Source organism: Nannospalax galili, unplaced genomic scaffold, assembly GCF_000622305.1.
Source record: "Nannospalax galili isolate Female #2095 unplaced genomic scaffold, S.galili_v1.0 scaffold259, whole genome shotgun sequence".
In the NCBI taxonomy this organism is placed as follows: domain Eukaryota; kingdom Metazoa; phylum Chordata; class Mammalia; order Rodentia; family Spalacidae; genus Nannospalax; species Nannospalax galili.
The window spans coordinates 2,533,690-2,545,948 of record NW_008344750.1 but is presented as its reverse complement, the minus strand read 5'-3'; the positions used below and the strand labels follow the sequence as shown (position 1 = coordinate 2,545,948).

Here is a 12,259-nt window from a genome sequence, read left to right as displayed (position 1 = left end):
TCCCCAGGTGTCTGGGGCCCCAAGACTAGGAATGGCACAGGGCCCAAGCTAGGAGTAGAGAACAGTGGGGGAGATGGAAGGGTGAGCGCGGCTGGCGGAGTCCTCTTGATGATCTTTTAAAAGGATTTTTATTTATTATATACACTGTCAGTTTGGAAGTCAGAAAGTAGCTGATATAATGATAAGAAAGAATATGGGAGCCAGGCATTGTAGTGCATGCCTTTGATCCCAGCATTTGGGAGGCAGAATTAGGTAGATCTCTGTGAGGTTGAGGTCAGCTTGGTCTACATAAGTTCTAGGCCAGCTGGGCCTATAAGGAGACCCTGTCTCAGAAAACCAAAACCAAAACGGAAAGAGGAAGGAGGGATGGACAGACAGACTTTGGGGCCAGGAAGATGTACTGTAATAACCTCATTCAGTCTGTTTGTCCTCTGTAAAAATGAGCTCAGTGAAACTCAGAGATTGGTTGAGATAACATAATTCTTGGTCCAGGGCTGGAGAGATGGCTCAGCAGTTAAGAGTACTGACTGCTCTTGCAGAGGACCAGGGCTCAGTTCCCAGCACCGACATGGTGGTTAAGAGGTATCCTAACTCCAGTTCCAGGGGATTTGACACCTTCTTCTGACCTCCACAGGTATTAGATAGCACTGCTGCACTTACATACATGCAAGCAATATACTCATACACATAAAATAACTTTTTTAATTAAAAACACTTAAGAATTCTTGATCCAAGTTAATTTCTTTCCACTAGCCTCTCTGTAGTCTTAACCTGACCAGTTTTTCAACTAAAACTAAATATGTGTTATTAATTTTACAATTCCTATCTTTAAAACAATTTAAATCCAACACAGCAAAATAATTGTGGTTTTTTTCCCTCTATTTTGCCAAAATGGTATTCATTTCTTTGTTTTTGCTGTCTGTCTCTGACTCTAGGGGAGCATGTAACGTCAAGGTTTAAGAATGAAGTGGAGCGGATGGGTTTTGATATGAACAATGCCTGGAGGATTTCCAACATCAATGAGAAATACAAGTGAGTTACACGAATCCCCGTAGATTGTTTCACAGTCAGTACCTGTACAGAAGCCCCAACTCTCAGGTGGTAGAACACTGAACCTAGATATTTCCCTTGAAATAGGATTTTATTAAGTCTAAATGCAGAGTTCTTTTTCACCCTCTTGCTCATATTTTAGTTTCTAGAGTAGAAAGTAATCCTTACCTAGTAAGATCCTGGAACCTCCAGGCCTCTGTTCTTCCTACCACATACATATCTAGATGATACTGTGTTTATCTATAGGCAGCAATTTCCAGTGTTTTCAACACCACTTGGTATTACATTAGAGATAGGATCAATGGTCTCATAAACAGGGACAAACACTTAGGTGTGTGCATGCGTCATATGCGTGTATGTGTGTTCCTGTATATGTTCCTGTGAAGGTGTGGGTAGAGGCCAGGGGCCAGCCAGTGTTTGGTGTCTTCCTCTATCACTTTCCACCTCACTTTTTGAGATAGAGTCTCTCATTGATTCTGGGGCTTGCCAGTTCAAGACTAGCTTACCAACATGCTGTAGGGAGCTTTCTGTCTCCATTCCCCACCCCATTACTAGAAATATAGGCATGTGTAACCACACCCAGCTTTTTATATGGATGTTGGGGATCTGAACCTGGGTATATACTCAGCATAGTGAAGTTATACACTTTACTGACTTGAGTCATCTCCCCAAACCCTCTTTTTTTATTTATATTTTTATTTTATGTGTATGAGTGTATTGCCTGCATGTACTTAAGTGTATCTGTGTAATGCAGTGCCCACAGAGGTCAGATGAAGGTGTCAGAGCCCCTGGAATTATAGTTACAGATGGTTGTTAGTAGCCATGTAGGTGCTGAGACTGCTGAGCCATCTCTCCAGCCCCTTTATTGCTAGTTTTAATAACTAATTTAACTCCATTCTTGATATGTTGATCTAATACTGACTTTACAGCTATGATCATTTGGCCAATAAATGTTAATTAACCGTTATCAAATATTCAGCCATTACCTGTTTCCTTAAAACACGTGTTTTGGTGGGAGAAGGCAGTTCAGTACTGTGATTTTGGCGATCCAAGTTTCTGTAAAACATCATTGTCCAGTAGAAGAGTGAATATCTCTTCATAAGCGTCTTTGCAGCACTAATCATTCTTTGATTTGTTCAGGTGCTTCAAATGATGATAGCCATTTTCTTGCTCTAGTTGTAGCTGGGCATTTTTCACAGGAAAAGCTACCACTCATTACAGCGCTTTACAGGGGCCCTAACCAAGAATTTAAGAACCTGGGGTTTATAATAAGTCAAGAACTTAACTTTGAGAGATCACATTTTTGCTTATACTCAGAAATAAGTTGAAGTAGAAAAGAGAAAAACCAAGTAGTTTGAGCTTAAAAATTTTTGTCCTTGAGTCTACTGGTTTGAAGGTAGTTAAAAATCTGCCTTCAGAGGTTGAAACATTCTTCCTACTGCTAAAGAAGATTAAGAGCCAATTCTAGTCTTGAACATAAAAAGAACACTATGTAGTTAGAGTAGTAATTGTGATCACTGTCCCACATCATTTTTAATAGTTTGAGTGTTAGGAAGTTATATAGCTCTTCTCAATCACATCACCCTTCTGGTTCAGTGGCTTTTAGACTTCTGGTACTTTTATCTTCTGGAAAACAGAAAGGAAAGAGATTTAGTATAGAATGATCAAAGTTCCCAACTCCAAAGCCCACCTGTGGTATTCTGTCTCTTCTTCTAATGCATAGGCTGGGGCAGGGTGGTGGTAGTTGTGGAAAAGGTAATAGTTTCTGTTGTTTAAGATTTGGATTAAATTCCATACTGCCTTCACTGCTCAAAAGGAAGATTGAATTACCCAGAGAACATTGTCCTGTAAATAAAACCTATCAGGAGTACTGTTTCCCAGGTCACCAGCTTGACTAGAATGTAGCTAATATCTTTTGTTTAAAAATGCGGGGGCAAGGAGGAAAAAGAGGATAGTTGAAGAGATATAATTTTTATAGTTTCTTCTAAAGTATATTTTATAGAAATTATGATTAATAGATTCTTTACCAATTTGGCTCAATGGGACTATGGTTGTGTATTGTTTCTATGTGATCCCTGGTTGTGTTTGTTACTTAACAATTAGGACATTCTAGTTCAGACAAAGAATGAGTTAGGTAATCTAAAAGTGGTCTCTGGAAACCCCAAATGGTGAACTTTTGTCTATCACATGTTTCTATTTGATAAGAGCCTGAAAACAGAGAAGTGACATAGATGCTTGCTTCTATAATTGAACTGGGTACTCAAGTAGTTAGAAATGACCTTATTTGTTATTTGTTATAACAGAGAATTATCATGGAGAATAAAGAGTGTTCCACAACTCTGCTTTTTTCTTTTTATTTTTTTTAAATATATTTTTTAAAATTTTATGTGTATTATTGTATGTTATACAGTGGTATAGAGGTCAGAAGATGGTGTTGGATTCTCCTGGAACTGGAGTTAAGGATGGCCCTTAGCTGCTGTGTGGGTGCTGGGAATCGAACCTGGCTCCTCTGCAAGAGCAGCCTGTGCTCTTAACCACTAAGTCATCTCTCCAGCTCCAACTCTGCTTTTTTCATTGTTAGATTATTAGATTCCAGAAGGCAGAGTCAAGTAGAACAATCAAAGGTAGTATCACTTAATATATATAATTCAAGTAAACATTATGGCAGTCCATTCTGTTAAGAAGACCAAAACTCAGATACCGCTCCCCCTCCACCCCCAATGTGTCTCCTTTGCCATTCTTTTCCTGTGCTAGGGATTGAATGCAGGTCTTCAAACATTACGCAAGTACTTTCGTTGCCTTTTTAAATAACTTTGTGATAGTATGAACATATCCTTTTTGTGGCTCACATAATATCGCTTTCCCTCTACTTTTCCCTCTCCTCCTCCCCTCTTCCTCCTCTTATTTCTGTCTCCCGCCCTCCCCCAATCCTATCCCATCCCCTTTTTTATCTTTCTAACAGGCTTTGTGGTAGTTATCCGCAAGAGCTCATAGTACCTGCCTGGATCACTGACAAAGAACTAGAAAGTGTGGCAGGCTTCAGATCCTGGAAGCGCATCCCTGCTGTCATCTACAGGTAAGTAAGCCATACCAGCCCCAGTTTTGGCTGGTGCTACTACCCACTATCCACTGTCCTTATTGCTGCTAATCTGGCAAGTGCAGAGTAGGGTTCAGAGAACTTTCTAGGTGAGTCTGTACTTCCTTATTGCTAACACTGTTCCTCCAGTGAGGAGCACTCCAGCACTTACTGCACCCAGAACACCAGTTGGTGGTTCAGATGGACACTGATGAGAACATTTTAATGGGAAAGTGGGTGGCCTTGTTATTTCAAGATAATATTCTTTCTTGTGCTTACTGCATTTAGCTTCAGATGTTAGCAGGGCTTTTGTATTGGGAGATGAATGAGACCTAGGAGAATAGGTTAAATTAACTATGATTGTCTTTGTGGTTGACACTTTGACATACAGAAGGACTCTTGATTTGAGAGGGAGCCTTTAGAAAAGGCTAGGGCTGGATAGAAGATTTCAGAGATCAGAGGTATGAGAGCTGTGACTTCTTCTGGGGAGACATGAACAAACCTCTATTCCCACCAGGTAGGGCACTGACTACCGATCTAAGAAATGATTCTGCCTGATTTCTAGTTTGGTGAGCAATTGGATTTATTGAGGGTACTTAAAGGAGCATGGTTGCAAAGTGAGCTACAGGAGCATAGATGATTCAGAGGCAGCCACAGCATTGAAAAGCTTATTACCCCAGCAAAGATGATGATTCACAGAAGGTACATCACTGGAGTTCCTGCAGAACTTGCAGGCAGCTCCATCAAAGAGTCTCTTCTCCCCCAGCAAGTGTCTTTTGTAACCTCAGAGAGGGCACACAGTCTTCCTGAATCTTATGAGCCTCCTTATTCTTCTAGGAAGGAATATTTTAATTTAGAGGAAATAGCTATATGGGCAAGAGCAAAGGGAGACAAGTTTTAGAAAGGGATGGTGAGACAGTGCAGGTTCAGGAGTCATAGACCTGAGTTCATGTCTATTCTGATATTTTACTGTGGCACCTTGAGTAGTTCCCTAATTGACTCCTGTCTATTTCTGATGAGTAAAATGGGAAAGCTAATCCTTACTTTACAGATGTGCTGTGGTATGTATGTGACCGAGGGCCTATCAATACTGGCCTTCTTTAAGTGACATTTGTAATAGATTGTATTCTTGAGTGCTAGCTTTATATTCAGTGACATCTTGGCTCTTACAGAGTCATGTTAAATTGTTTTTATTTTTATTTTATGTAGATGTCTGCATGTATATAAGTGTACCACATGTGTACAATATCCATGGAGGTCAGAAGAGGGCATCAGATTCCCCATTAGAGGGAACTGGAATTAAGGACAGTTGTGAGCTGCCATGTGGGTGCTGGGTACCAAACCCAGGTCCTCCGGAAGAGCTTCCAGTGCTCTTAACTGCTGAACCACCTCTCCATTCCCAGAATCATGTTAAGATTTTAGGAAGTCATTATTACATCCTATAATATTAACATTCTCTATTTAATTTTTCTGGTTTATAGGCTCTTTTTGACTTGGTTTGTAGAATTGTTTTGGACTCTTGTCTGAATTGGGCCAAACCAATGGGTCGGCTAAAAACTGTCATTCCAGGAGCCATTCCACTCAAATATTGAGACCATAGGAAGGTATTTTTCTTGTGGAATTCCCTTGGGGGTAACCATCTTGTTCATTTAGCCCATTGAAAGCAAATTCTGATGTCCAACCCTGAATAGAGATTGAAAGTTACTTGCTGTGGCCCAGGAGAACCCATTATGCCTTCTATCTCAATGTTCATCACTTTTATTTTCAGATACTCATGGAAAAGTAGGTCACTAAATTTACCTTTCATTCAAGTGGTGAGAGTGACGGGAATTAGAGAGAAGTGAAAGCTGAAGGGATTTGTGAGTCTTATCAGGGAGCAGCCCCTTTGGAATGGGGAAAGGCCGCCTGCTCCTTTTCTGACCAACAGCTGCGTTAGATCAGCTGCCTGGCATTTATGAGACTTTCTGATTTGGCACATAAGGGAAAAATACTCTAATTTTCCAAGTAAGGGCTTTCAGTGAATTCTCCCCTTAGGCAAAAAGCCTAAGAGTACTACTAAGATACAACTTTAGAATGTAATAAAATTATAAACTTTTTTTGTTCTTACCTGGTGTTATGGTTTGATTCTTCATTGCTGTGACAAAACACTCTGACCAGTACCAACTTGGGGAGGAAAGGGTTTATGTATCTTACATCTCCCAGGTCACAGTTCATCAAGGAGCCCAAGGTAGGAACTCAGGGCAGGAACCTGGAGGCAGGAGCTGGAGCACAGGCCATGGAGGAATGCTGCTTACAGGCTTGCTCTCTTGGCCCCTGCTCAGCCTGCTTTCTTATGCAACACAGGCCCACCTGCCCAGGGGTGGCACCACCCACAGTGGGCTGGGCCCTCCCACATCACTCATCAAGAAGATGCCCCACAGACATGGCCACAGGCCAGTCCAATAGAGGCGATTCCCCAACTGAGGCTCCCTCAACCCAGGTGTGTCAAGTTGACACTAAAGCTATCCACCACACCTGGATTTAGATATATCTATGGGCTGCAGCAGTGATTTCTGATCAGAGGTCACTAGCAGCAGTTACATGACAGCACTGAGCTGAACCAGCACCTGATTAAGATTTTCTCCTACTTTAGTAGGAGAACACTTCATTGGGTTTCTAGCCAAAGATGGAAATTGCTTAAACACAGCAAGATAATAAGTTGCCCATCTGGAGTGCAGTACATGATGCCTCTGTCTGTAGACATGGTGATCATTAGAAATGTCTAGGCCTATGGGGAGCTTGCCTGACTCTTAGTTAGGGGAAGTTAAAACAATTCTGTTTTTTGGTAAAATTGAAGCATTCGGTGTTTTGATAGGTAGAGTTCATTCATTGGAACTTTTACTTCTTGGTAGTTTTCCAAGTTGTTAAAATGGTAAAATACTTGCTTAATTAATTTTACTTTTAAAAGTGATTTTTAGCTGTAGCATGTGAGCTATCTTTCATGCAGTCTAAAGCATTTTAGTAGATTGAGAAAACAACTGCTACTTAACAGTAGCCCAGTTGAAATCTAGCTATCAGGCCAGCAACCCTGAAAACCCAAGACCCAGCAGGAACAGTGCTGGGAAGTGCTAGGAAGCCTTGCAGAGGCCACTTGGGAGACTCCACCACTCTTTTCTGGGAGGTTTGCAATCATTAAGCTCACTGATTACCCAGTAGGAAAGCATGTCAAGAATCCATGGAGTGTTTCTTTTTTGTTTTGTTTTTAAATTTTTATTTATTATTTTTATGTGTATGAGTGTATTGCCTGCATGTAGGTAAGTGCACCCGTGTTGTACAATGCCCGTGGAGGTCAGAAGAGGCTGTCAGATCCCCTGGAACTGGAGTTACGAACAGTTAGTAGCTGTCATATGGGTTCTGGGAATCGAACCCAGGTCTTCTGCAAGAACATCCAGTGTTCTTAACCGCTGAACCATCCCTCCAGCCCCCGGAGGTTTTAAAAAATAATAAATAAAAATTTTAATAAAAGGGCTGAGAGATAGCTCAGCTGTTAAGAGCATTGACCACTCTTGCAGAGGACCTGGGTTCAATTCCCAGCACTCACATGTCTGTAACTCCAGTTCCAGGGGATCTGACACCGTCTTCTGCCTCAGGCATTGCATAACACAGGTGCACTTACGCATGTGCACACCAAACATTGATACACATAAAATAAAAATAATAAATAAAAATTAAAAAAAAAGAATTCATGGAGTTTTATTTCACTTAGCTTCATTTACATGTGAGCCATTTGAGTATGTTGGCAAGGTATGCCTACTTTAGCTACTTCTTTCTCACAGTGAGGGAGGACTGAAAAACTGTAAGCAGACTCTTCTAGTGGAATTTGATTGTTGCTAAACTTAATTTATTATTTGTGAACTTAAAGATCAATAAAACAAAAAAATTTCCTTACATTGTTCTCTAAAGAAGAAAAATAGATTTAATACCATGTTTTGTATCAGTCCATTTGTGCCATGTTACATATTTCTGTGTAGATTTGCATGTGCATCTTTAAAAGCAAGTTTTAAAGAGCATGAATATTTTCTTTCTGAGATACAGAATTGGTGGGCATTTAAATTTTTGCTTACCAGATTTTAAAAAATTATTTATTTATTGGAACTGGAGAAATGGCTCTGTACTTGCTTGCAGAGGACTATGGAGTTCTGGTTCCTAGCACCCACATCGGGCAGCTTACAACCACCAGTAACTCCAGCTCCAGGGATCTGATGTCCTCTTTGGGCTTCTGTGGGCACCCACACACATCTGTGCATATACATATGAACCATGCACATATACAGAAATAAAAAGAAAACAAAATCTTTAAAAAGTTGTATTTATTTATTATATATTATGTGCAGGATATGTGTGGGCACATGTGCCTCGGCACATGTATGGAGATCAGAGAACAACTTTGTGAAGTCAGTTCTCCTTCTACCATTACATGGGTTTGGGGATGGACCAGGTCACCAGGCATGAGCAATAACAGCCTTTATTCTCTGAGCTCTCTTTCATTGGCCCACTTGCCAAATTTTTATTCTGACAATTTTTTTTTATAGTGAGCTAGTTACTTTTATAATTTAAAAGCTTTAAGAATGTCATATACAATGACTTTTTAAAAAAACATACAATTCATCAACTTACATTTAGAGTTGTTATGACCTACCTCAATAATCAATTTTACTATATTTTCATGACCTAAAAAAGAAACCTCATTAGCAGTCATTCCTTACTTTCCTAGCTGTCTTAGCCCAAGATAACCAGAACTATAACTCATGTTTCTCTAGATTTATATGTTCTGGATACTGCATATAAATAGAATCTCACATTACCTTTGTGATGGGCTCATTCACTTAATGTAGCATGTTCCAATTTCATCAGTGATGCAGTATGTATCTGAACTTTATTCCCTTTTACTGTTAATAATATATTTTTTTGTGTAATTTTGATACAGGGTCTCACTATGTAGTCCTGACTGGCCTGGAACTCAGTATGTAGACCAGGTTGGCCTTGAGCTCAAAAAGATCTGCCTGCTTCTGCCTCCTGAGTGCTGGGATTGAAGACATGCCTGGCTAAATAATACAATTTTTTCAAAGGTTTAATTGCCTTCCTGGAAAATATCTGGGGTTTTGATAACATCTTAAAGTAGACTATGAGTATTATTTGTATTATTTCTGCTTTTGAAAAAGGATTTGTCAGATTATGGTTTACAGGGATTTCTCACTTGTCCCTTTTCAAGAGCCTGATGATTCATTGAGTGCTATGCCTATTGTAAGAGTAATTTGTGACTCATGAAGTCTCAGGAGATCTTGTAAAGGACTCCACTGCAAGTCAGATAAGTGTTCCAGTTGCAGAGACAGGATCTATTTATAAAGAATCCTCAAGCCAGCAGTAAGTAGTGGCTACATGATTGCTGCTGTGGGCCCTCAGAAGTGAGTCAACACAGCTCTTCTACTCCAGCATCTATTATTTGGTTCAGTATCAGAAATGAGGAATTTGTTGGGTAGTAGATTAGTGTAGTATTCATAGATTTTTTTAAACTCCTATTTCCCCAAAATAAATTTGAAAATAAATCGTGAATGTTGCTTTATTTCCTCTAAGAGTACTCACTGATCATTTTGTTCGTAATTTTATAGAGGGCTCTGTGATGGTATGATAATTCAGAAGTTATATAGGTTTTGTTACTGTTGGTGAGTAGGTTTATGTCCCTGTTAATATTGAGTGGACTTGAAGCCAATTCAGTATTTATTTAGTGTCAGGCTATTTGTTAGCGAACTTAAAATCAGCTACCACACTTTTTATCTGAATATAGAGCATTTGAATGGGGTCTTTGGGATGGTACAGTTACTCTGTCTTGTTCCCCACACAGGCACCAGAGCAATGGAGCTGTCATTGCCCGCTGTGGACAGCCGGAGGTTAGCTGGTGGGGCTGGCGAAATGCAGATGATGAGCACCTGGTACAGTCGGTTGCCAAAGCTTGTGCTTCTGACTCTCGATCAAGTGTCAGCAAGATTTCAGCTAGGAACAGTTCTCGAGACTTTCCCAATGGAGACCTTTTAGATGTGGAGTTTGGTAAGGTGCTCCCTAGACCTGTGGCAGCAGTTTTTAATAGCACCTGGGAACTTTATATCGAAGTGGCTTCTACCTTAGAAAACAGAGGGTTAGTTTCATACAGAGGGTTAGTTTCATAGAAGAGAGAATGTAGTGTGATTGAGGAGTCATGGGTCTTGCAAAGAACTAGAAGATCTTTTGTTTCGAGCTTGGTTTAAGAGTCTAGAGTTGTCTTCCTTGGCACCATGAGGAGAATGGAGTACATGTGTGATGAGGACTTGCAGTGTCTCTAGTCTGTGGAGAAAAATACCAGCTTTTATGGAAGGACTACTGGTATAGAAATGGGGTTGGAGATTGGGCTATGTGGATCTCCATGTCCTACAGGAATTGGTTTTGAAATAAATCCTCATCAACTTTTAAATAGAAAATAAACTGAAGCCAAGTTTTGAATGTCAAAGGTCTAGTCAGGGGGTTTCATTTAATTGCTTTTTTAAATTTTATTTTATGTGTATGTGTGTATTGCCTGCATGTAGGTAAGTATACCTGTGTCATGTCATGAAATGCCCGCGGAGGTCAGAAGAGGCTGTCGGATCCCCTGGGACTGGAGTTACAGACAGTTGTTAGCTGCCATGTGGGTTCTGGGATTCGAACCCGGGTCTTCTGTAAGAACAACTAGTGTTCTTAACCGCTGAGCCATCTCTCCAGCCCCCTTAATTGCCTTTTTAAAAAAATAAGCAACAAAAAAACTATGATATGTACCTGTGGTTCTAATTCTCACAGTTACAGGAGAGATAAATTCATTTAATTTTTAATCCCTTCTTGATATCCACAGATTCTTCTCTGTCAAATGCTTCAGGAGCAGAGAGTTTGGCTATCCAGCCGCAGAAGCTTTTGATCTTGGATGCACGGTCCTATGCAGCAGCTGTGGCAAATCGAGCCAAAGGAGGAGGCTGCGAATGTCCAGGTGAGTATATGTCACTCTGTCCCCGATAATCTGTTCTTGTCAGTGCAGCTCACTCACAACCTAGACTTAGTTAAAAATGAATGGCAAGCCATATTCCTCACCCTGTATCCAGAGAGCCAGAGTGTCTCTTTGGATTCTTAATACTCTGTGCTTTTAGAAGAGGTGCAATGAAGCAAATCTTCCTTCCTTATGCCAACCTTTAGGTGACAAGGAAAGTGGATCTTCTCCCACAGGTCTTTTAGTGCTGCTTTAGAGGCTCATTTCTTAAGTCTGGTCTTCTAAAAACATTTTTGTCTCTGGCAAAACGTATGCTTATCACTAGCCTCCTAGCATCCTCCCCAGGCTTCTCCCTAGAAAAGCAGGGATCAAAATTGAAGCAGCAAATACAGAACTGTAGTTAAAGGTGCCCTGTCTGAATCTGTCACACCCTTGCTGTTTGAAAGCTGGTTTCCCCAAGAGGGACCTCTTCTGTGCCAGTTATGTGCTGATGATGCAGGAAGAAGCACCATCCTCCTTTTTCAGATATGAGCTAAACTGAAAATTGAAAGTAGCTGTACCAGGGTGAAATGTGAAGGAATGAACGAAGGCATTGTTCTGCTAGGCTCTTTTGAAGAGATTCTAGAGCCATGAGTTAGATGAGGCATAAGAAGCAAAGTTAGAGTGAGATGGAAGTTTGTAGTCCTTCCTTTTAAAGATAACAGCCATTATCATTACACGTCTAATTTTCCTTTTTCTCAAAGACAACTAAATCTCAGGCATTGTTTCCCTCTTAGAATAAAGCACTGGGCTAATAGTGAAGCATCAGCATTGCTGTTTCATTAGCAGCTACAGTGGGTTTGTTTTATAGCCAGTTTGTTTCTTTTAAGTTTGGCCATGTGATCTTTAAATTCAACACATTTGTGTTTTCTTTATTGTTGTTCTTTCCAGAGTATTACCCAAACTGTGAAGTTGTATTTATGGGAATGGCAAACATTCATTCTATTCGGAGGAGTTTTCAGTCTCTGCGATTACTGTGTACACAAATGCCAGATCCTGGAAAGTAAGACTTTGGCTTTAATTTTGTGTGTTCTTTTTGTTTTTTAATGAGTTTGGCGGCCTCCTCCTCC

At 40.3% G+C, this 12,259-nt stretch overlaps 1 protein-coding gene across 3 annotated transcripts in view; it reads left to right on the top strand.

Moving 5' to 3' along the window:
* Positions 1 to 12,259, top strand: part of Mtmr3 (myotubularin related protein 3) — a 167,280-nt gene that overhangs the window by 133,836 nt on the left and 21,185 nt on the right. For all 3 annotated transcript variants that reach the window (XM_008841071.3, XM_008841072.3, XM_017800100.2), the window contains exons 8-12: positions 936 to 1,032; positions 4,013 to 4,126; positions 10,008 to 10,210; positions 11,022 to 11,153; positions 12,081 to 12,192. In XM_008841071.3, the coding sequence (XP_008839293.1) occupies positions 936 to 1,032; positions 4,013 to 4,126; positions 10,008 to 10,210; positions 11,022 to 11,153; positions 12,081 to 12,192 (658 nt within the window). The remainder of the gene's footprint in view (positions 1 to 935; positions 1,033 to 4,012; positions 4,127 to 10,007; positions 10,211 to 11,021; positions 11,154 to 12,080; positions 12,193 to 12,259) is intronic.